Here is a 26078-nt window from a genome sequence, read left to right on the forward strand (position 1 = left end):
ACTAGATCATTCATTCTGTAGTGTTCTAATCAAACAACTTATCCAACTAGATGGGGTTTCTTTTTATTTATCCTTTGTTGACTAGGTTACTCCCACTAAGCTAGCATCCTCTTTTAAAGGAAGACCCAATGTGGTATTTCTCCTAGTTGGACAAATTTGGCCTGGGCATCAGAGAAACTCCCCTACTCTTTTTAATAGGTGCCATGGAACTTCTACAGTCATGTGAGCTTCTATCCACCCAAGTAGAAGGAGCCTCAGTTTAATACCTCATCCACAGGATTACACATCCATAAGTGCAGCACCTCCCTAATGCTGCAATGCAGTATCAGCAAGCTAAACACCTGTAGTGGGAACAGAGGCTGCAATGCAGTATCAACAATCTAAACACCTGGAGTGGGAATAGAGGCTGCAATGCAGTATCAGCAAGCTAAATACCTGGAGTGGGAATAGAGACCACAGCCTTCTGGTCTTCCAGCACCAAAGGCAAGTGTGCTATCTGCTGTGCCAGTGACATGATTCCTTACCAAGAAGATTGAAAGCCCCATTAATTCAAGTCATTTAATCAAAAATGCTTCAACAACTGTCCTGCCACTTCATCAGGGGAGATCTGTATCCTGAATTATAGGCTGTGACTAACACTTACCTTTTCATAAAGCAATGCTTAGAACATTCAGATCAGGGCCCAATACACTATAAATAATTTAGCATTAAAGCCATCACAAAAGAAAAAGAGTATGTGTGACAGATTCATTGTCCAAGTGACTTCCATATTTCTGAAATAGACTTCCCCTGAGTGTAAAACTATAGAAGTCTCACTGTACATTTAAGAAACATCTTGATAGCTACAAGGTTTTATGTGACTTACTTGAAAATTGTTGAAAATGCAGTAGCACTAAATGTCATTACAACTAGTGCTTAACCTAGATTTTCTCTTGATGTATTGAAACACTTCCTGTCTATACTATATCAGCTTCTTCCTGTTGCTGAACCAGGTATTTGTTTTTGATTGGAATGCACATGATTGCTGCTTAAATCACTGTATAAGTATAATTTATAAAATAAATATAAATAAATATAATGTATAACATTTTAAGCACGTATTTTATATACACCTCTAATGTTTGTACCTACGATAAATAGTTACCATGCTATATCTATGTTTATCTATATGTCATAAATACTGGTCAAGAGTATTGCCAAACTGTTTGCACCGATTTGGCCAGTGAGTTTGGGACCCTTCTACCTACTTGGTTAAAATAAATAAATAAATCAATACATAACTACATACATAAGGAAATAAAATTCCAACAAGGCACTATGGACATCAAGCATCTAAAAGACCAGCAGGCCATATGTTTGTTTTTCAGAATTCTGAACCATTAACATGGAAACATCTGAAAAATGTTCACTGCACTGCAGAGTCAGATGAAATAGGAAATAAAAAATGCAGTAAAATTAATCAAAGATGTTACTTACGTATTATCGCAACCACGTATGTACCGATTGAAACTACAAGGCATACCATTAGGCGAATTAACCGTCAGAATTCCGCAAATGTTAAGCACCCCGTAGGAAAGTTATGGTCATGTCCCACATTAGACAATAAAATCTGCATGCTGCAAACAGCAACTGACACCAGCAGAATTAAAAAAAAAATGGTTGATAATTATTAAGTCCGGTAAGGTTTCCTTAAGCTGCTGTAAAACATGTACAAACTTGTTGTGACAATAACAGGAGTTGCTTTTGCATGTGTTTCCTGAAGGATACGAACTCTGACATTGTAAAATGTTATTTACTGACTTCACTGCTCAGTACTTTATCAGAACACCCCCACTATTTACTGCCCTGCTGACACCATCCGTTAACTGTTTACGCCTTTAAAAGTCGACAAAAATGTTGATATTTTCCTGTAAGTGCAACTACATGGAGCACATAAAGCCCCACGCAGTACACAAAATTATGATTGTCTCATCAATAAAACCCTGAAATTATGTGCTAGTGACATGGATGGTAACATTGTCCTCTCCAAATTTGTGGGCCATCCATTTGTTGAGCAGAAAATAAGGTGAGTATGATCTCAAAACCGATCGCTTGGAAAAGAGCCACTTGTCCTGCTCGGAATGTGGTTGCATTAGACGGAATGTGGTTGCAATAATACGTAAGTACCTCAAAGATTCTTACTGCTGGATACAAATGCATTTAGAGTAGAATACTTTTTATGGTTTTATAAGTGACATTGCAGAAGTAGAAAGATGTATGTTCTTGCAAATGCCACAAATTCCTGCATATGAGTCTTTTGGCTTTTCCCAGTTAGGGGTCGCCACAGCGGAACTTTGGTCGGCTAATGATTGGCAGTGGATTTTTATGGTGACAGGTTGCCAGCCTGATGCCCAACCTTCAAAAAAGGCACACCCATTCATGCATGCACCTACCTGCATGTCTTTAATGTCACTTGACTGCAGGGAGGGCATGCAGACTCTCACAAAGAAGGCGCTCCAGCCGAGAATCAAATGGGAGAACCTCTTGCTGTGAGGCGACAATGCTAACCACTGCACCATATAAGTGAAAAACCATAAAGATACAAAAGAAGAAAGAGGTAAGGAAAGTTTAAAAGAACAGTCATAATATGACAGACTGAATTTAATGTAAACAAAAGCAGAATAGCTTATAGAAAGGAAAATTTGCAAAGCAATACACTACTGGATGGATATCTGTTGCACAAATTAAATTAAAGCTAAAGGACATTTTGGTAGGTGTAGCTGTTAAATAAGCAGAGTGTGAAAACAGAATAAGAGTGCTGGTATAAAGGCATGAGAGTAATCACCAGGAAAGTAAGAAAAATGTTGTTTTCCTCATGTATACACAGATGGTGCTTTTTCATTTAAAGACTTACATTGTGGAGTGTCAGTATGTAAAAAAATGGAATTGATAGTCACATCTCAACAGAAAGTAACAGGATTTGCACCACGACTAAGAGAATGATATAAGTTAGAACAAGACAGTGAATTTTTAAACATTATTAAAAGTAGTTGGTGGGACATGTAACAAACCTGTTTAACTCATACTTACAAGCCACATATCCCTTGATGTGGCCTTTGGCCAAAACTGGGTTAGACTTCAGGAGAGTCGAGGCTGCTGAACAAGAACAGGGGGGAACACAAGAGGGGGGGGTTGAAGCCGTAAGGATGCCGCCAAACTAGCATGCCATGCTGTTGAAGCCCCCCCCCCATCAGCAGCCTCACAAATAAATTATGGGTTATGAAAGAAAAAAGTTACTTTGAAAAATATTTGAATAGCAACAACCATATCCCTTAAGCAAATCAAATCCCATCATCCAAGTCATAGAAATCTTGCTCCAGTCTGTCAATATCACTGTGCTCAATCACCTGAAAACCAATTTGGCTAGCAGCCCACATGACTTTGTGGTTGATAAAACACCTCACTCCCTCAATGGCACTAGGCCTTTTAGCACCCTTCCAGTACAGTCTAAGGATAATGGTGGACCATAAGAAAGCTACCTTTGGGTATGGCTGCAGCAAGTGCTCCATATCAGATAAGATTCTGGACAACAATTTATTCTTAGAAACTTGACCCAGATCATTTCCCCCAAGGTAAATTATCACATTGCTGGGCAAGGCATCTTCCAATGTAATCTTGCACCATATTTGCCAAAATTGAAACCAACTAAGGCCAAGGAATCCAAAAGAATGAACTGTCTACTGGTTACAATCAAAAGAACATGTGTGACCAGCCGGGCGGGCCAAGGCTTGGATGGATACTTTGTGAACAGAGTGTCCCAAGAGCCAAATCACCTCCTTCTCTGCAACAGAAATAAAAAATAATGCCTGATATATATGACAAAAGGACATCAGATACCCTCCTTTCCATTCTTTGAATGACCTTCATGGATTGCTCATTCATGGCCAAGTCTGAGGTATGACCTATCTGAAAGGAATGGGAGAAGTCTCCTTATTAGGTGAATTCCTTTCCCTGACAAGGCCTACCTAAGAAAGTCATTAATCTCTGATAGGTTAAAAGTCCTGCCAGAAGCACATGAAAACCAAGCCTGACCCTTTCTCCAAGGGGTAATATTAAATAGCAAAATAACCCAATGCATGGGGCAGGTGACTAGCCCACTGGTCCTGTTCAGGCTGACCTTTACCAGCTTGGTCAGTCTTCAATTTTTTTCAATCAAATCAATACAAACTCCCAGTGGGTGACAAGATCTTCAAAACAAAGATAAAGAAAAAGTTCATTGGCCCAGAAAGCACACACATACAAAGAGTTGAACAAGGTGGCTAAAGAGACAAACATGTGAAATTCACCAGTGTTCCAGTAAAGACCTGTAAAGACCTTGAATAACAAGGGGAAGCAGTTGTTTCCCAATAGTTTTCCTGGAATCCTGGGAAGGTCCCCACATGTTCTCTAGGCCTTTAAGTATCTATTCCATAACTCGGTGTCCTGACTCAGCTTGAAGGCCCAAAAAATGCTCCAACCATGTTAAAGCTGCCAGGTGTACTCTGAGAGTTTTAGGTCAAACACCCACTGTGGACATAGCCACTAAATTTGTTGCAACAACTGCACCCCCTCCATGGCCTGGGACCAGGGCTCAAAGACCTGTAGAATGTCTTGAAAACCTGTTGGGATGACGAGTAAGCTTTCCTAGTGTTGCTGACCCAAGAATTCGCCAAACTGATGATGCTAATATTCCCAATTAGCCGGAATCCCAATCGGAACTGGGGTACACTTTGGATCTAAATGTTTGTCCAACAGTTGAAATCATGGCGTCTGAAATTGGTAAAGTTGTCAGCTATAGGATTAAGATGACCAGGAGCATGAACACATAAAAATTACAAATTAATCTACAAAAGTAAAAGCCTGATGACTGAAACCCCGCTAGGTGAGATAAGTGATGAATCCATCTGAACTCACTCTTCTGTTTCTTGGGAGCCAGGCCAATAGCAGAAATTTTAAATAATAACCATGGAGGGATGAAAAGGGGCCAATTATCCTGCCAGATCATTGCTCTTTCTCTATTAACATGGCAAAAATGTGTTCATGTCCTTTGATACATGAGAAATTGTTTACTAACCTGGAATCTAACAGGGCTGTGGAGTGGCTTGGAAAGCCTATGGAAACCCTTCTATAATAAGGGTGGCTTCTGCCCTTTGATCCAGGTAATCTGACAGCAAATAAGACAAATTATCTAGACAAATGGGGGAATAAGCCTGATGTGGCACTTTTGGGTCCCTTCCCAAAGCTCCACTTGTGTCCAAGAAAAGGTGACTGAGCGTGAAAGGAAGAGTTGCACCCTCTACCAATCTTTCTATCTGTCTGAGATGTAGAAACATTACACCTGTCCTTAGGCAACACATCCCAACATCTGGGAACAGGATGACCCTTCCCATATTCTGAACACAAGTGGTTAAATTTGTAAGTGTGCCAGACACATTTTCCCTGATTGAATGCCCAGCAAAACTTGTACCATTTCTATTAGCAGCCCCTCCCTCAATGTCCATAGGTGGCTCCTTGTCTATCATGGCACTGAGCCATATGACAGGTTGCCTTGTCCAAGCAGACTAAAATAATTTTGTGAACCTTTCATATCAAACTATTTTTGACAAATTGACTGTCTATCTATAAACATACAAATGGAAGAGCTTTGAAGAGACACAGCATAGCCTAGGCTGGAGCATCTGAATTAATTTTGACTATAGGCACCTTTAGCTAATAGCCCCATGTCATTGTGGGAATGACATGTTCAAAGAGGAATTCACAATGGTTTACTTCGGTTTACTGAAATTAAATAAATCACAATCAGTCTACTGTGGCGGCAGTTTTACCACTGCATCACAGACTGTCATAAAGTATTTAACTGATGGTGATCTCAATTCTAATTCTAGTTTCCCCCCCACACCTCCATTCTCAGTCAGGTTTCTCCAACTCAAAGAAAAGGATGTTAAGATATTTCAATTTTTTTCTCTGAGTGGATGCAACACTAAATAGGGTACACATACAGATTAGTGGTGTGAGGGATACCCTTTCCTCAGAGCCAATGTGACTTTAAAGGTAGCATATTTAGAGTGTGTGCATGTGAGAAAGAGCGTCCCCCACCCCCACTACAAAATACTGCAAAAAGTCATATTTTTTGGGAGGGGTCAAATTCTTCCCGCAGAAAGATGAGGTGCTGTATAGTGTGATTAGTAAGTTATGTGTTGGTTACTCCAGAGCAGACACATCCAGATTAAGGTTTTACATGCAGCAACCCTTCTTATATCATCCATAAAATCAGCTTTACTCCCGCCAACCTCAGTCCTATGGTTATTGTATTTTAAGGGAAAGGGTATTTTTTCCTATGGCAGACTCATTCAAAAATAAGAGTACAGTTTCCCACTCAGTGACATTTACATGTCACATTCAGTAACAATCACACCAGCAGTTGTCACACTCATTACTTACAGGAGAGGGCCTAGTACAGATCCTTGTAGTACACAGGTAATTGGTCTACTTGTGGAGGTGGAAGTAGACTCCCCTACTCTGACAGTGTGCATTCTATTGGGTAGTCAACTGGCTCACTGATAGAATGCACACTGTCAAAGTTGGGGCGTCCACTTCCACCAGTAAACCAGTTCCCAGTAGTGTACCACAAGGATCTGTACTGGGCCCTCACTGTTTGGAATATATTTCTCTGAAGTCCAGGCAAAAGTAGATGGCCTGTGGCTTACCAGGTTTGCAGATGTCTGTAAACTGGGTGCAATCACAGAGTCCCCCAGTAATGTCAACATATTACAGAAGGGACTGACACAGGCAAATGATTGGTGCTAAAGCCACATATTAAAACTAAATGCTAAAAAAGTTTCATTATCCCCTTTGGTAAAGAAGTAGCCCCTGCTAATTATGATATAGATAGCATCACTCTAAGCTAAAATCCAGTGGTGCAAGACTTAGGAACATAGGTTGATAGTAATCTAAACTTCAGTCACCATGTGTCCATAGTGGTAAAGAAAGCCTTCTGCACTGCACATCTCATAAATAATAGCATCGCATCCAAGACCAAGGATATCATAACTCCACTGTACTAGACCCTTATCAGACCACTAGCTGAGTACAAGCCGCCATTCTATATGTACCTCACCAGACACCTGCAGCAGCTGGAGAGACCACAGAGGATTCTAACCAAGAGAATTCAGAGCCTCCATAACATGGCCTACATGGAAAAACTGAACGACCTGTCACTGTACTTTGTATCCTACAGGCTGCTGAGAGGTGGCCTGTGCTTGGCCTACAGAGCAGTCTCTGACCCTGCCTTAATGGAAATGCTGCACATCTACAAATAAAATGGTACAAAAGTCACATGCTCCAAGGATCTCAACTAGCCTGTGATATTAACAGAAGAAGTGGGAGAGACAGATATGTTTACTAGAGATTGCTGCTCCTGTAGAATGAGCTCCCACTTCATATGAAGCAAAACTCCTCAATGATCCTATTTAAGTGCAGCCTTGACAATTGGATGGGTAACCATAAATTCACTATGGGGGTAGCACCTATGTCCCTCACAGACAGAGGCATTCGATGCTGATCATAGAATTGTTCCGCAGACAATGACCATTTAACTATGATCAGTTAGGGTACATGTTTTTTTTTTTTCATGACTTGGCATGTGAAGGCCCTAGGTCCATTAGCCTAGTAACCTCCTGTGAACCTATTAACTATCTTAATGTATTATCCAAAAATATAATTGTTAAAAATATGACTTTTCTTATTTGCTGAGGTATGGGTACAAGTAGATTACATGCAGCTTGACAACACTTCCATTCATAAATAATCTAACAGCTTGCAAACTTTCTTTAAAAAAATAGAAAAATTGAACTATTTTTATATGGTGGTTGAATCACTTGCTGAAGGTTTTTTTACTGAGGCTTTATAATTCTCCCTGTTTATCATCACCATCATCATCACTTTCTTAGAATGACTTGTTCTATGGCATAAAATGTGCTGCTTTTCATTAATATAAAATGATGATGATGATGATAACAATAAAAACAACAATAATCCCCCCAGGGGTTGGGGATTGGCATAATGGTTAAGGTGTTTACCTCACAAGCAGAGAGTACAGAGTTTGATACTCTTTGTTGGAGAAATCTATTGCACTCAAAACAGCCTGCAAGGGCAGCTTATCTATGAATAATAACAAAAATAATATAACGTCTTAAAGAGTTCTTCTACAAAATGCCATCAGAATGTTATGTAATTCAAATGCCATCTAAGATGTTTCAGACAAAAATACCCAACAGAATAGAAACCTGAAACTGTCTAAGGGAATGCAGATCTATCCCCTATAATTAAAAAGGTGGGAGTAAGTGCAGGGTATTAAGTCTATAATATTTTTAACAAACTGCTTCTTTTACTCCTGAGTTTGATTCCCTTTGCCACCATTTGCTTAATGTGTGACTGTGAGCAAGTTATTTAATCAGATACTGCAATTGGCAACTGGCTATGCTCCTCAAGGGTCCCTTGGACTGCATGTCAAGTAACTACCTCCTCCACTGTATGCAATTCATATCAAGCAACAGATAGTTACACAGTTATTATACTGTAGTCTATATGAATTGCTTTCTTAATGTGCAATCTTTCTGTATTTCATTTTGGTTTTGTATTTAAAGTTTCATTATAAAAAGCATCATACTAAATATGTGGGATCTTGAGGAGTCTCCCTTGTGTTCTGTTATGTCCTTTTCTGTAACTATGTATTACAGTCTCATTTGCTATCCTTAATGAACACACTGATGCTATAGTTGTCAAGCAGAATAAATGCATATTGCTGATGTGAAACGTCATTGACATAAGTAGTGTTAAATATTCCATAAACAGTGTGAAGAATAATTTTTACTTGCGTGGCCAGGCATGCAGAATTTGATGACATTTTGTACTTACCATTAGCATTCCTGGTTAGAAAGGCACTGCCAGCAAGTAGAATGAGAAGAAATGTCACAGACATGTTCAAACGTAGGAACTCCTGTAACTGTGAAAAGAAAACAACAGCACCCAGTATGTACTCAGACACGATTACCAAATACTTAACTGTGTCTTAAGCATTATTATTTAAACTGTTCGTTTGTACTTGACATTTAGAAATGAAGATGGCATATTTTAACTAGTAGGATGAATACTTTAAAAACTGGGAAAAATGCAGTGTTCTGAAGAGTGCTAATTCACAGATATTTGCCTAGAGACATGGATAACATAAGTCAAATGGCTTAAATTGAGACATGGAAGAGAAAAAAATGTAAAAATATACCATTGATAAACACTATAGGAAAAGAACACTATCTACATTTAATTCAACAATTAATCACAATATTTCTTATGAATTAGTATCAAATGTGTTTTGTATGCGGTACATACATTGGAGGAAGGAAGTGACTGATGTCTATGCTTTCCAGATAAAATTTATGAAAATAAAATTCCCTGACACTCATATGTGAATGTTAAAAAGTTAGATATTGTATTCATCTGTGTCAGAAACTGACCACAGAAAACAACAATCACTTATGAGGATCCTATAAAATTCTCACACAAATAACAAAGGTGCAATTAATAAATGCTGCTAATGTACATTGGGGATAAGGGAAGTAATAGCCAATTTTAATTGTTTGAATTCTACTTTTTACTCCAGTCATCAGGACCCCAAAAATGTACAAAATCAAAAGAAACAAAATCATCTAAAATAAGTAACAACAGCATGCACAGAAGATTGATACAATGTTTCCTTTTCTGGCAAGTTAGTTTAAATGAAGATGCATGGCCTTACCTTAAGTCAAAGTGGATTATTCGGCTGCTTGTTAACTTTCTCTGTGTATTGTGATTCTTCTTTTAGACACATTATATATATATATATATATATATATATATATATATATATATATATATATATATCATCAACCCCTAGTGGTTTGACTTTACAGATGGGAGTGCCTGTTTATAAAAAAGCATCTTGCAATCCAAAAATGATATGAGCAAAGTATTTATAAGCAAAACACAAGAAAAGAGAAAGTGAAATTAAACTATCAGGATGGTGTGATAGCTTTTGCATTGTCAGGCAAGACTGTTATATGAATTTATTTGGCTGAGCAGAATCCAAAAAATAATCTTAGCAGCTTATTAGACCTTTTACATTATTGATTACTGAACTGTCCTTCTTACCCTGTATTTCAAAATAATGATCACTTTGAACAAAACCCCTATGGTGACTAATACAGAGATCAGTATTTATACAGCATTTTTGGTTTGTATGTAGCAGACATCGGCTGGCTCTGGTGGCTCTCTTCCATCTCATATGCTAGGAGTTACCCCTGCCCCTCCCCAAGACCTGATCCAAAACCCTCTCACTGGCTGAAGTATCCTAGGACCATAGAAATGCTTTATTTGTATGTCCTTTCCATTTCTCCACCCCAGTGCCTGACAAGAAATGACATAATGCTGTCATGGCTTGAAATATCTTAGGCTGCAATCAATCCATCATAAATGACTTGCATTACATATGCAACAGACAACAAATATTTGATTTAAAGAGATTGTGGTGTACAATTCTGTATAGTTCTTTCAATAAGAGATGGGGGCATGCTAAAACCCACAACTCACTAGCAGACAAACATATTAGTAGACAAATTGCATTCAGACTTTTTCCTTTAGCTCTACTTAACTGTCAGTGGCACATTAGTATAGCTATGCCCCCCCCCCCAATTACCTCTGAGCAAGACCTGGGTGCTTCTTCCAAGGCTAAGAAAACCAGCTCCAATCTGCCAGGTTAATGTGACAGACTGTCTTTTTGTCTTCACCCAGCATTGTCTCTTATTGAGTGTATTCAGTCTTAGTCTCTCCACTGGATTTGTGCCAGATTTATGGAAAACTGTTGTAGTCATTCCACTCCACAAATGGGGAACCATTACTGATCTGGGAAACTAGAGACCCATATATCTCATCAACTAGTCTTTAAGGCAATAAGGAACCCCATTATGGAACTCACTAACAAAGACAAAGCAGAATTCAAACCCTGGATACAAACCAGTTTGACTATATTAAAGACTGATCCTGCCTCCTAGATCTTACATATTTTTTGACTATGTTACTGAGGCATTGGACTCAGGCAAATCAGTTCACACTGCACAACTGGCCTTAGCCAAAGCCTTTGATACCATTCCACATTCTGGCATCATTGATAAGTTAATCAAACAAATGTAAACCTCTATCTCACCACCTGGATAACAAACTGACTCACCAACAGAACCTAGTCAGTTAGTGTTGGAGGTACACTGTCAATCAAAAGAATAGTTACCAGTAGGGTATCCTAGGGATTTGTACAGAAACCACCCCTCTTTGGTATCTACTTCTATGATGTGAAGCTGACACCAAGGGCCTTTGGCTGACAAAGTTTGCTGATAATTACAAACTGACCCCAAATGACCACTAGATTCCACAGTAGGGCCTAACAAGAACTAACAATTGGTATTTAGACCATGGTCTCAAATAAATACCAAGAAATGCAACATGATGTCCTTTGGCAAACCCAGGTACCCATGCTCTGATCACATATGAAACACCCCCCCCTCCCAAAATTGATTTAGTCATAGGTTCATATGTTCATAAGTTGTTACTAGGCATGCAGTCCAGAAGGCCATTACTAGGATGACCAAATTCCCAATTGCCCCAGGACACTGAATGGATAAATGTTCATAGGTCCATAAGTAGGTACTAGGCTATTGGCCCAAGGGCTTACGTAAGCCTAGCCAACAAGGTTCCCTGGCTTATGCCACCCAAGAATGTTATTTTCTTGTGCCCCTGTCAAGCAGAGTCACAGAAGTGATCCCCGGGGTGTATTTCCTATTTTCCATCCACTCATCAAGATTTTTCTTGAGGAGTGCTAATGAGGAACTTTGCTTGACATAGATAGGTAGCTTGTTCTAGGCTATGGGAAGTCTCTAGGACAGGAATCTATCCCTCCAGCATGTCCTGTTTATTGTGGTTGCACGGTTTAGATCCCTAGAGCGTGTAGCTCAGAGGGATTGAGATTTCTTTAGGTGTAGCATGTCCAGCAGTTCTGGGTTTGACATAGCTTTATATGTTAGGCAGAGATCACCTCAGAGTAGGCGATATGCAAAGTAGTAAAGCTGGGTTTTTTTGAGATGGTCAGTTTAGGGCATCTGCTTCAGGCCAGTAATCCTCTTTGTGAGGTACTTCTGTGGCTTTTCCATCTGCTGCAGATGACTTGTGAAGTACATTCCAAAAGGGGCATTGTACTCTATAATGAGCCGAGTAGAGGGAAACAATGACCTCTTTTTCCTGGATGAGAACCCTTTTGTGATGAGGTGAGCCACATAGAAGGATTTCCTGACTACTGTGGCGATGTGATTATCAAAGGAGAGACTACTGTCCACCTGGATCTCAAGGTCTCTTATCACACATTTGGCATTAAGTAGACTGCCACCTATGTGGTAGTTCATGGGTTCAGAGATTTTACCAAAGGGGATGACAATGCACTTTTTGGCATTGAGCTTGAGGGCATGGCTCTGACAGCAGGCATCTGTCTCAGTGAGGCCCTTCTGTAGGATGTGCACATCATTTGGGGACTCAACTATGGCTCCTAGTTTGCAGTCATCTGTGAAATTCATTAGCCAAGGGCCTTCTGTGTTAGCCTGTACTTCAGAGAAGTAGATACCAAACAGGAGAGTTCTCACGACTGAACCCTGTGGTACTCCACTTGTTACTGGTTTGAAGTCAGATTTGGAGTCTGCAACTTTTACAGTGTGGGTTCTGTCAGTGAGCCAATTGGCAACCCATCTTATGATGTAGGGTTGTATACCTAGTTTAGTGAGTTTAGCTATAATTCCAGAATGGGGGATGGTGTCAAAAGCCTTGGTGAGGTCAAGATAGGCTGCGTGAACCACCTTACCCTCGTCTACAGCTTTGGTGACTGCCTTAAAGAAGTCGATCAGGTTCAGAAGGCATGATCTTCCCTTCACAAACCTGAACTGGGTGGGGTCCAGAGTTTGGAGGTTACCAATGTCTTTGTTTATGAGTTCCATGATGATACGTTCCATGGCGTTACAGACCAGGCTCATCAGGCTAATAGGGTGATAGTTCTTGGGATCAGTGGTGGCTCCCCCTTTGTGGAGTGGGATAACTGTTGCTGTGCACCATTCAGTGGGCACAAAGCCTGATGGGAGGCTATGATTGAACATGCTGCTTAGGTGGGGAGCCAGTTAATTCTGAAGTTTATGTAAAATGCAGCCTGGGATGTTGTCTGGTCCCATGGATGCTGTGTTTTTGGCTTTAGAGAGTGCAGATTTTACCTGCATAGTTGTGATTGCAGGGACTCTGAATTCTTTCTGTATAGATATGGGCCCTTTAGGGGGTGAAAGGGGGGTAAAGTTAGCACTGAACTTATGTGCCAGGATGTTGGCAATATCAGTTGGTTCTGTAATTTTTGTGCCGTTGTGCTGTAACTCATAGCAGATCTGGGTGTTGCCATTGAGATTCTTGACATAGCTATAGAATGCTTTGCGGTTGTCCCTAGAATCAGTGGCGATTTTGTTTTCATAGCTAGCTTTGGAGGATCTTATAAGGGATCTCAGCTTCTTACTGAGGCTGCCCAGGGAGCTCCTCCACTTATAGGATTTTACTCTCTTTTGCAACAGTTTTTTCCTTCTGTTGTAGAGTTTGTTTATGGCAAGGGACCGCCAGATTGGCTTCCTTTTTTGGAGGACAGCGTCTTGGTTCTGTTTGGGATAGCACGATCCGTGCACTTGTATAAGTGCTTATAGAGTGCATTTGTGTAGGATTCAGCAGTCCTAACTGTATTGTCCATCTGCATGGGTGTCTTGAAGTTTGCCACTTCTGTCTTAAGAAGCATGAAGTTAGCTTTGGAGAAATTTTTTATCATGGTTTCCTTAATTGGGGTTGGGCATGGGAGGTGGATATCTAGTGTGATTAGCTTATGGTCAGATCTGACCAACAAGGAGTTGACTTCAGGTGTGGAACACTGGTCACTCATGTTGGTAATGACTAAGTCTAAGATATTGTTGCCCCTGGTGGGGGTGTTGATAAGTTGATCCAGGGCATTGGAATTTATGAATTCCAGGAAGAGTTGAGCAAAGGAGATGGTATGAGTAGTTTTCCCAGTTAATGGCGGAGTAGTTGAAATTGCCCATTATTAGGGTGTTTGGTTGAACCCTAATATTTTCCAGTATATCAAAAAAAGAGGAATGAGAAACCTGGGCCATGGTGTGGGATCTGTAGCAAGCTACAATTTGGTCTGCAGTTTGCTCAGAGTTAGTTGCACTTGGATAAGCTCGGATGCATTATGCTGAGCAACTAACCTGGAGGTGTGGATATCCTTAATGAATATGGACACACCTCTGCCTTTGGTGTTCCGGTTCAGGTTAGCTGGCCTGGTAATGCAGGGGTGCTCTCTGGAGCCTTGAACCAGGTCTCAGTCACTGCACAGATATCAATGTTTTCCATTTTAAGGAGTACCTCGAGGGAGTGCATTTTGAGATTTAGACTTCTAGCATTTATTAGCATTACCCTCAGTTTTTGCTTGTTGTTCAATGTACTCTTGGAAAATGGACCAAACTAGGTCCAAAGTAATTCATTCTGTTAGATATCTGCCCTGGCCCTCAAGCTATTATGGTAAGGGTAAGCAACTAGGTCCAAAGTAATTCATCCTGTTGCGGGTCAGGTATTAATTTCATGCTTTGGTAAATTCAAAGTGGAATCATGTGGCTAGGCTACAAATGGTCCATCTGATCAACAGCCTAGTATGAACCAAAGAAACTATGAACTTTAAGAACTGACTGTGGATTTCTTAATGATACAAATTGTAGCTGATATGGAAAATGTTACTGTGTATCGAGCTGTTCTTTTTCTTTTTTTTTTAACTTTACAGCTCATGGTTTTGAGGCAACATTGCAGCATCGTTGCAAAAGATGATTACTTCAGTTTAAGAACCATAAATCATGCCACAATTTTGCAACAAAAGCAAAATGTGTACTTAAAAATAACTGCATTCTGTTAAAATATGATTTTACTTTCCTACCTGTCTTTCTCTTTCAGACAGTATTATGCTCTTGTAGATACTTTCTTGCTCTTTAAGGCTTCTCCTACTATAGTTCTGGCAGCTCTTGCTTCTGTATATGCTGTTATTATACTTTTTATGTAAATAGACTGTTCTGAAAGAAAGACCCAAGAGGTCCATTTCAAATCACTATTAAATACATAAATGTAACAATAGAGCTGATCACCAACCAAACTGTTATGGAGGTGAAGGGATTCTGCTCTTTCTCCACCGTTGTGATCTTAGCATTACTAAAGATAAGTAGCACAGGGTGTGGGGGGCTTGCTCCCCCCACCACAACAGCATTGATATTTGAGTTTGCATGCCCAAGGTTATGTTTTGGGGTATGATACGTTTACTGTCAATTTTCTGAGATTGCTATTTTTTCTGTCAAATGATTATGAGTCAATCCACTTTGATGGAGATGAACTTATACATACCAAGATATATTTATCTATCTATCTATCTATCTATAGATAGATAAAATAGATAGTGCTATATTTATGCACCTATCTATCTATATGTGTGTGTGTGTGTGTGTGTGTGTGTGTGTGTGTGTGTGTATATATATATATATATATATATATATATATATATATATATATACATATATATATATATATATATATATATATATATATATATATATATATATATATATATACACATATAAACATATCCACATGCACAATTTCCTGGCCAAGTGTTATACCACCTGCAGTGTGGAGCCTGCGGGGCTTTTAATGCTGTTATTATAATGATCCTGGTCATCTTCCCTTCCCACAAGATGAGCAATTGGCATTGGCTACTTGCTGCCATCCTCCCCAACCCATACCCCAGATACCATAGCACCTGTGCCACTAAATGGCCAGAGGAAGTCTGGGGAGCAGTTAGTGCTTTATCTCTCTGCACTGCACCAGCATACCATGACAGCTCTGATACCAGACATTAGGAGGATGGGACACTGTGAAGAACAGGAATGCTGGCACTATCTGGTTCACAAATACTACTACAGCTTTTGCTTGTGAAGTCTTGCCAGCATGATTATCAGAACTTTGCATGGCATGTACTCCAGGTTCTTGAGATGGACCCAGGCAGGAATCAGATATTGCCACTGTGCAAAAGTGAAATCTGAAGTATAAAAAATCCCACCTTCTGTGATTGAAAGAATATCCTTTTACTGTCAATGTCCCAAAGGGCTTCCCTACACTGGAATTGTTGTGAGGGTATCTGCTGTGATTTCTGCATTTTGAGGAAGAGTCACGGAGTCAAGTAGGCCATGGTGAAACACTTAGATTGTTTCTCCTACCTGAAAAGGGCCTGAATGAAACAGTCATCTACTCGGATGTTAATGTGGATGCTCTTGGTCCTGCATTAGATAATCACTGGATGAATGTCATTTTGACACACCCTGAGTTCAATAGATAAGCCAAAAGACAGGAAAATAAATTGGTAGTGCATACCCTCTGCTTTAAAATCTAAGGTAGTACCTGAGGGATTTTGTTCTGGGTAATGTGAAGGCAGGCATCCTTCAGATATAAGGTAGCCATGAAGACTTTAAAGAGGAGATGATGCAGCAGGATCTGCAATGGTAGGATTTTGAACTATGGCACTTGTAGAAATGTCTTTAACCTTGAAAAGTCTAAAACTGGCCTCCAAGTGCCATCTTTTATTTGTGTTATAAACAGCCTTGATTAAAATCATGTGCCTTCCTCTTCTTCTGGTTTCCCTCTCTCTCTGTCTCACTCTCTCTCTTTCTGTGTTTCTATATATGGTCCCCCATTTTAGGAAATACAATAGTATAGATGTATTTAGATGTCCTTCTTCTCTCAGCACTTGGTAAATGCTTGAGCACCTTGGTCTTCTTATGAGCTATCGTTTGTTAACCTGACTCAAGATTCTTATGACACAGGTGTCTTGATTGATTTTATTTCCCATTTCTTTCCAAAAGTGTCCCACATGACCCTATTCTTTGGGTAGGCATGAAGGAAGGAGGTGTGGTTGGCCAGGGACTGGGTTGGGGTTGGACTTGATGGATATGTGAAGGAAAACTCTCTCTCAAGTCATAGTTGTTCACTAGAAATGATTCAGACTTGCCCAACATTCCTGTTTTGGCTAGCTTACTATTTTTTTCCAAACTGGCCTTTGCTTCTTTTAGGCTGTTACTTTTGTCTTGCCTCTTGTGGAACTTGAGACAGCTTTTAATAGAGTAATTCATAATGTGTTTACCAGGAGAGTTGACCAATTGTTTCACTGACTTGTAATCTTCTTTTTTGAAACTGCAATCCAAAAGAGAAACTTGTTAACTAATTGAGCACTGAGGAGCTGTGTTTTCACATGTTCTATGTCATAAATTAATCATGTCTGTACATGAAAGACCCCATTTCTGTTTCCTTGCATGATGTATCTGCTGCCTCATAATCTCACTCGATACAGTGCTTATGATCCAAGAAGATATGTTGCAAAGATCTATCACTTTATATTCTGAGGCCTTGTCCTCTATTTAGAACAGAGAAGTCCCCTGGAATTTTATCTTGAGAGTCTGGAAATTCATAGCATGATGGTCATGGTGGCAGATGTGTAGACATCATCCCAGGTTGGTCATGTCTTGTAACAATATTTTCCTTGTTGCTGGGGGTGGTATCTTCATTGTAGTTCAGATGGATCCCTTGCTAGAATCCATGAATACCATTACTGGTTTGGATGTTAGGTTTCTTATACAAATAACTATAAGAGGCTGCAATCTATAGGAACAGTTTGGCTACTGGAGAGTATGGTTTTGAAACACCAGCTCCAGTGCTGCACAGGTGAATGTTTTCTTCAAGGCTTCTGTAAATAAAGAAATAGCTAATAGTTTTGGCTGTGCTAAACCCAGAAACTCCCTATACATTTTCTGGGCATCACATTAATACTTAACTTCTCAGCTGAATGAATCCTTCATCCTGTTGAGAGTGTCTCTAAATTACAAATCCTCTGGAGAGGAATGAGAAGATAATGTATCTGACGCACAAGAAGAGGAGGAGGATATCGGTTATATATATGAGAAGATAATGTATTTAACGCACAAGAAGAGGAGGAGGATATCGGTTATATATATGAGAAGATAATGTATTTAAGGAGGAGGATATATATGAGAAGATAATGTATTTAACGCACAAGAAGAGGAGGAGGATATCGGTTATATATATGAGAAGATAATGTATCTGACGCACAAGAAGAGGAGGAGGATATCAGTTATATATATGAGAAGATAATGTATCTGATACACAAGAAGAGGAGGAGGATATCGGTTATATATAAGCCGATTTGTCTGTCTCTGAGTCCAAGGATTCAGATTCCATGAGGGGATTCCCTTTCCTTTTTCAGGCAGAGGGACTCCCAGTGGTGATGACTGTTTAATTTTAAGTCCTAAGACTTTATATTTTGTAAGTAGTGACCATCTTTCAAGTTCTGGTTGCAGGCAGGTATGGACAACTTTGATTTATGAACCACAGCTATCATTAGGTACCAGAGCTAGAGTAATTGTTCCTTTGTCCTGGGTTATCAAAATATGAGTGTCAAACTCAGTGCCTACATGAACAGATAACGACTAACTAGCTGCTAAAGGACTTCAGCCTAGGAAGATTTGCTTTCCCTCTGAGAGTAGAGCAGTCTGTCGAGGGGTATTGTCAGAGGCCTCAGTCCAACTTGGTACCAGGGTTGATTCTGCAAAGGTGCTGTACTAGATTCAGTGCCATGAAGGAAGGTCTTGAGACACGATGTATGCCATCCATCTCCAGGCATTCCTATATTTGTGGATGCTCCTCTTTACTTTTTTATTAATGGCGTGTCTACCAATGATCTGGCTGATGCCATGACAGCCTTGAACAAAAAACACAGCCTTTTCCATTTCATATAGTCGTAGATAGCTTTTACTCTTTCAGCTACTAGATTGTTCTTCTGCTTGAACCTAGTACAAGGCCCAGTGCTGAACTCTGCAACTAAACAAAACAAGCCTTGATTGTGATTGTCTTTATGAGGGATTTTATTTCTACAAGAAATGCACTTCTTACCATTAGAAAGTGACGTCTATCCCTCACATATGAAAACTGATTTACTACTAATGAATAATAGAAATAATAATTATAGTTATTTCCACGAATGAGTACTTACCTGAAAACGTTAAAGGGGTCGGGCTAGACTGACTGGCGATGCTCAGAAATCACATCGACATATAAATCTTCCTTTCTCATACTACAGCAAGAAAGAAATGGAGATGGAATGCACAGGCATTCATCTTTTATTACAGGAATGCTGACTACAGGTGGAAGATCACAGGTCATCCACCTGTCTTAAAAGGGAAACGTGAAAAGCTTTTCAATTTAGACCACTCAATGTACCTTCTGCAGAGATGTCCCAAACGTCAGCACTACTAAAATAGTGATCTTCACAATGAATGTCTCAAAGGTAAAGACTAAGAATGCTGGAGATAGAATTAATTTAAAAACATGGCAGCAGAATTCAGGGACAGTATGTTCATAGGTTTATAATAAGTGTTTACTAGGGTAATGACCACATGGGCCTTTTTAATGCTAACTATGCATCCCAAGTATCTGACAAGTTCTGGTACTCTTGATAAGTGTAAGCAGAGGCTTGAGAGATGAAAAATTTACAAGCATTGGCCTGAGAGATGAACTATTTACAGGTTGTCTATGTCCATTAAAGACTTAGGTGGCAAGCCAGGGATGAATTTCCTGTTCTCCATCCAATTGTCTAAGTTACACTTGAAATGTGTTAGGGAGGAACTCTGCCATGGATGGGGAGCCTGTTCCAGGACAGGGTGGTCTTTGGGATACATACTTGTGTGTCCAGCAGGTCCTGTTTATGTCAGAGGCATGGTTTAAGTGTTTAGAATGGGTAGTTCTGGTGCTGTTTGTTTTGTAGATATGCAGGAGGTCCATTAGAGTGGGGTTTGACAATGACTTGTATGCCAGACATAGATCTCCTCTCAAGAGCCCGTAGGAGGCAGAATACAGGTAAAGAGCCTTGAGGCAGTCTATAAAGACTGATGCACAGGGGATGTTGCCAGAGAGTCATGAAGTACAGAACCAACATGCTTTTAGTATGTGGGGTGAGTGGACTCCCTTGTAGAGAGTCTAACTCCTTCTTGCATGTGTGATAGCTTGCCAGGCACTTTGCTTAATGTCTGAATTTAGACATGACATGCAAAAGCACATAACTATAGCTGAGGTGCCTGACTTGTACTATTGTACTAAGTGCACTAAATCAAATAAGTAGTTGGTGTGTTTAAGGAAATGAAGTTATGGAAAATAATGAACTATGGAAATTGGCATTGTGATTTTTTAATAAACTGATAAAGCATTTAAAGATGAAATTAACATTTTTTAAGCAGGTGAAGGACAGATGAGCAAGGATATAAAGACTTACACACAGGGGGTCAAAAGCCATGGCCCAATAGCACAGAAGTTTTGGAGAAAGAGAGAGAAAAGTACAGAATGTTTGGAGGAAGAAAGTATTTTGAAAGACATATTCACATTCTCACTGATATGTTGCATATGTTCAAGGTTAGCACAGATCTTGTCAAAGGGTGTGTCTTCTCTGTCATCTTGTTTGTGATTTTCATGGATATGGTGTCAGGGTACAGCCAAGGAATTGGAAGTATCCAGTCTGGGGATGTAAGGCTGACACCTTTGTTGTTTGGCCACACCACGGGGGGGGGTTGAGTTAAAAAGTAAAACACTGCAGTGTACTGCTAGTGCATTTCACACAAGTTAATACATGGCAAACTGCAATTAAACAAAAGTGAATAAAAGCTGCCTGACTGAAGTAACTTGGTCACAGTGTAGGCAGGTAGGTGTGAAGTTAACATTAGAAAAGGTTACTCCTCATGACATGTGCATGATATTTCCATATTTTCAAGCTAAGGGACGTTTCAAAATCAGCATTTATAAATATTTTTGGATTATGTAAGAAAATAAAAAAAAACACTGCTGCTTACATTTACAGAGAGAGTGAGAGATGTTGGAGTCTTGATATTTATGTCAGGGACTAAAAGCGTGGCTTTGCTTGCATCTACAAACATTATCAGGAGCTCCCAGTAAATTGACAGTTTGAATTCTTTTGCTGCCCTGCTCATTTCAAGGCTTATTTGGTTAAGAGGGGAAGCCTGCTAAACTACTCAGCAGGTATGAAACTTATCTGTTTTGAACATACAGTGCTGTGAGCTGGCCAAGGAACAGCCTCACCCATTTCTGTACAGTGCATTGCACTAACACTGGGTTTTCTACTTTAACACATTTAGACATGTGCACATGTGCGCCACACACACACACACACACACACACACACACACACACACACACACACACACACACACACACACAAACAAAATCATATACACACACACACACACACACACACACACACACACACACACACACACACACACACACACACACACACACACACACACACACACACACACACACACACACACTCACATATCAGGAAGGCTAACTAGTTCTCCATAGCCAAAGTCAATGTTGTGATATAGAAAATGTCGGGCTGAATCTTCTTGTGAGTTCAAGAATTTTGCAGGCTACTCTCTAATAACAGCAGAAACAGATAGTTTAGATAAGTGCGTCAATGTGTAGTATACTGGTAGTTTGGTAGGCTACCTCTGTGTTTAATCATATTACAGAGACGTAGAGAAACCTTTTTTGATATGGGCTGAGCTTTGCACTTTTGTAACCGGTGTTATATATAGTTTTAAGGCTTCTAATTTTGGGGTGAACATCTCAGTGTTCCTTAAATAAAATGAGCAAAGTTTTTAGCAGGGGAATGGGAATATTTTACTCAACATTCTGCAAATGCAAAACTCAGTTTTATGTTTTTTTTATAACTGGACAAAAATTTTAAACAAAGTGTGTGTCTGCTACAGTTTAATATATAAAATGCCTTTCATATAGAGTTCCATGAAAGACGAAGACTGGATAAATGTCACTGGATGTCCAGTCGAGTTTCAACTTTGCTTTTTCTAATCTCCTCTGATTTAAAGAATACCATTCATGCTGTGCATATTTTTTTGCATTCAAGTGTCAAAGTAGAAAGCTGAGCAGATTTCGCACATCCAAGAAACTGTCTGTATTAGACTGATATACTGTTCAATACCAAATAGCATTTTTCTTGTGTCCGGATCATTATGAGCATCTGCTGTGAAGTTAATTATTGTGGCAAAAGACAACTGAGACACTTTGCATGGCAAATACAGCATGACATACATGCCTGATGAGACTATGATGTGTGTGAATCTTGCACTGTATTCTTATGTTCCTTGCTGATCAACTTTCTCTTACAGTTACGTCTAGCCATAGAAGTTTGTGTCCTGACTATCTTATGGTCAGACTCTCAGGCTGTATTGGTATAGACACTGGCAGATTGACTGAGGCTGCTTATTTTATGGTGACTGAATTTGGCTTGACATAAACAGATGATCCTCAATTCTGAATCTTTAGAACTTCCATTTTCAACAATAAGTGGCAATTCTTGGGATGAAAAATAAGCAGTTTGTGTGGAATGCAAGTCTTATACTATGCAGCACATTTCTCCTTCAGGAAATCTGCATGGAAGTTTCTGGAATCATGTTAATGTTGGATTGCCATGCAGTACATGTAGTCAGAGGCTCCACTTCTGTAACTTATTTTGTAGACATGTAATGCAATGTAATCATTTTATGTAGTTATGATTTGTGGGTGTTGTGAAATTCCTTTCTTGTCAGTAGGTTTGCAGCTTTTAAAAAGCACATTCAATTTACAGACTTTCTTTCTAAATACTTTACCTCGATTGCCCCCTAGATAATATTCCCATAACTAAAATGCATTACTACTGCTTTATTTATGCCATTTATGCAGCATCACGGAACAGAAGAATATTGTGACAATGTCTGGATTATGAACCCTCCATTTTTGTTCTTATGTCTTCTAAGGCATGTTTTGTTGTGCTGATGTGTTTTGCAATAATTTTTGAAAAAATGAGTTTAGTATTTGTATAACCCCCCAAGCTGCTTCTCGTTTATAAGGTTTGAACTATAAATGACAGTCATCAACAACATATGGAACTGTTACCTGGATGTCATTCACATGCTGTGGGGGATTATGGCTGAAGCCTCTTACACCTTTGGTGAGGATTATAAGTAGGAATACATTAGGTGAATCCACTATGTGAAGTCAATATACAAACCACTGACTGTAATCTCAATGATCTATACTCATTGAAAACACACCCACTGAAACTATGGTGATACTGGTAAGAAGTGTGTTAGGCAAGGACAAGCCTGTCTATAAACACTAATGGGTAAGGACTTTGCTCCTATACCCCTTTACTTAAATATATTAGCACTATGGTCACATGACCATTATAAACCAAAATTATCCTATAAGTATGAAAAAAAAAACCAGTACTGCAGTTTAGTTGTATTATTTATTTTTATTTATTGACATTTGATTACTGGGAAAGTCTGACTTGGTAGGAGCCCATTTAAAGTGGACGCTATGGAGAAAAGCTCCAAAGTATTACAAAACATTTAAGATTAATAATTTTTTCAGTCTTCAAAAATAATACAAAAACTTCTACAGTTTAAATAATTATACCAAATTGGATGTTGAAAACATTCATTAAGAGTACATGACAATAATTTAATATTTTGATCAATTTTATTTATTATTTACTTATTTTATTTTGCATTTGTTGACCGGGCTAGTCCAACTGGATACATGTCCATTTTCAGTAGAGGCCCAGGGAGAAAAGCTCCACATTTACAATATTATTTACAGTAAGAGAGATTTTACAAAAAATTGAGGTACATTACAGTTTTTTAATTTACACTGGAATTTTACTCACAAATTTAGTTCATATCTGGTATAGTTAGTCATAGCAATGTAAAAAGCAAAGTAAAAATTTTTCAACTGTACAGATGCATACTCTTTTTATGTAACAGAAAAGTATCTAGCACATGCAGATAAGATGAGTAATACCCATTGGTAAGTGAGGTAGTTAGTCAGGGTTAGCACAGGGGCATAACCATTGTGCTTTAAGGCATAGTTTCAGTTTGCTTTTAAATAGGGTGATTGAGGTAAAGAGGTTAGATCACTGGGGAGGGAGTTCCAGATTTTGCCAATAGTATTAGAGAACAGAGAGTCACCAGCCAAACTGTTAGTTTTACATATTTGCACAAGTTGTTTATTTGATGAGCATAAGGTCTTTACGTTGCTATAGGGGGTAATAAGATTTGTCAGTATTTGATGTGTTAGTAGGTTGATACAGGATCTTGTGGGCAATTATTAGTTGGTTAAATGTTAAAATATGTGGCAGCTCTAACCATCCTAGCTGTTTAAGATTGTGACAATGATGGGTTCTGTAGGGAGACCCAGTTGCAATGTTATTGTAGGAGACGGCCAGCTTGTTCAAGTTGCTTGTACATAGTTTAGTATATATAGGGGAGGCATATAGTAGGGTAGAGATTAAGTAGGTATAGTTAATAGTGGACCTGGCTAGTGGGGTTAGAAAGGGTTTGATCCTATAGAGGGAACCTAGTTTCTTGTTGACTGCTTTTATAGTACTGTTTATATGAGAATCAAAGGTAAGGTTGTTATCTATTAGTACCCGAAGTAGGTTTGTGGTGGGATCCGGAGAGATAATAGTACCATTACTTGATGTAACAGTAAAATTAAGTGGGGAGGATCTACGGGTGGGAGTAAATAGTAGACGTTTTGTCTTTTGGGGGTTCAAGATAAGACATCGGTGTAGAAGCCATTTCTCAACTGTATTAAACACATTTTGAGTTAGTGACTGAAGATCTGATGGAGAAGTGGCTGAGCATATTAATGTTGAATCATCTGCATATTGGATACAAGTAGCTTGAGGTATTGCAGATTGTAGGTCATTTATAAATATAGAAAATAAGAGTGGTCCTAGTATGCAGCCTTGAGGGACACCAAGGGTAATCGGGAGGTTAGAAGATAAGTTATTCTTTCATAATACAGCCTGTTGCCTGCTGTTTAGGTAGGATTGGAACCATTGTATAGCCAATGTATCTAGTGACAGGTTTTTGAGTATGTTAATGAGTAGTTGGTGGTTGACCATGTCGAATGCTTTTGACAAATCAATAAAGTGGGCGGAGGATAGAAGCTCATTATTCCGATATTTATTAATGTGGTCAGAGAAGGATAAAAGAGCAGAGGTGGTGCTATGAAATGGTCTAAAACCATGTTGGCAGTTAGCTAATAAGTGGTTTTCTAATAGGAAGCTTAACAGCTGTTTGTGAATGCATTTCTCCATAATTTTTGCCAGTGGAGATAATATGTCTATAGGTCTATAGTTTGATAATTCTTTGGAGTTACCACCTTTATGCAGGGGGATAATATATGAAATTTTCCAGATTGATGGAACGTTTCCTTCAGTAATGGTTCTATTAATCAGGATGGATATGGGGTAGGCTATGGCTTTTGCAGCTTTTTGTAGGTATTCTGCAGGTAGTAGATCTGCCAAGAGGGTGGTAGGATTAAGTTTTTGAATTAGGGTACAGATAAGCGATGAGAGAACAGGTTGAAAGTGAAATGACTGAGGTATATTGGAGTTTGAAGTGGTGGAAGATGAGGTGTTAGGGGATAGCTGATTGGCAAGTGATTGAATGGTCTCTGTGAAGAAAGTGTTGAAGGTGTTGGCTATTTGCTTGGGGCTACTGTGATCAGAAGCTGAAGGGTGGGTGTGAGTGATCGACCTGGGTGTAGAAGTTCATTAATACCTGACCAGAACTTTTGAGGTTTGTTTTGTAGGTTTGTTGGAGCTGAAAGTAAAAATTACTTTTGTTCAACTGTATGGCTTTTTTGTTTCATTTATTAGCTGTCTAAACTTTAATTGATCTACAGGGACTTTAGTAGTATGCCAGTTTGCCCAAACTTTGTTTCTA

At 39.2% G+C, this 26078-nt stretch overlaps 1 protein-coding gene across 2 annotated transcripts in view; it reads right to left on the bottom strand.

Moving 5' to 3' along the window:
* Positions 1–26078, bottom strand: part of LOC122815800 (C-reactive protein-like) — a 124681-nt gene that overhangs the window by 36392 nt on the left and 62211 nt on the right. The window contains exons 1-2 of one of the 2 annotated variants that reach the window (XM_044088597.1): positions 9812–9871; positions 8935–9022 (exon numbers count right to left, since the gene is read on the bottom strand). In XM_044088597.1, coding sequence (XP_043944532.1) covers positions 8935–8998 — 64 coding nt within the window. In that variant the 5' untranslated portion in view covers positions 8999–9022; positions 9812–9871. Of the gene's footprint in view, positions 1–8934; positions 9023–9811; positions 9872–26078 lie in introns of those variants that run through there. The other variant, XM_044088596.1, reaches the window with a different exon arrangement.

The sequence above is a fragment of the Protopterus annectens genome, chromosome 11.part0, assembly GCF_019279795.1.
Source record: "Protopterus annectens isolate FY-2018-M chromosome 11.part0, PAN1.0, whole genome shotgun sequence".
NCBI lineage: Eukaryota > Metazoa > Chordata > Ceratodontiformes > Protopteridae > Protopterus > Protopterus annectens.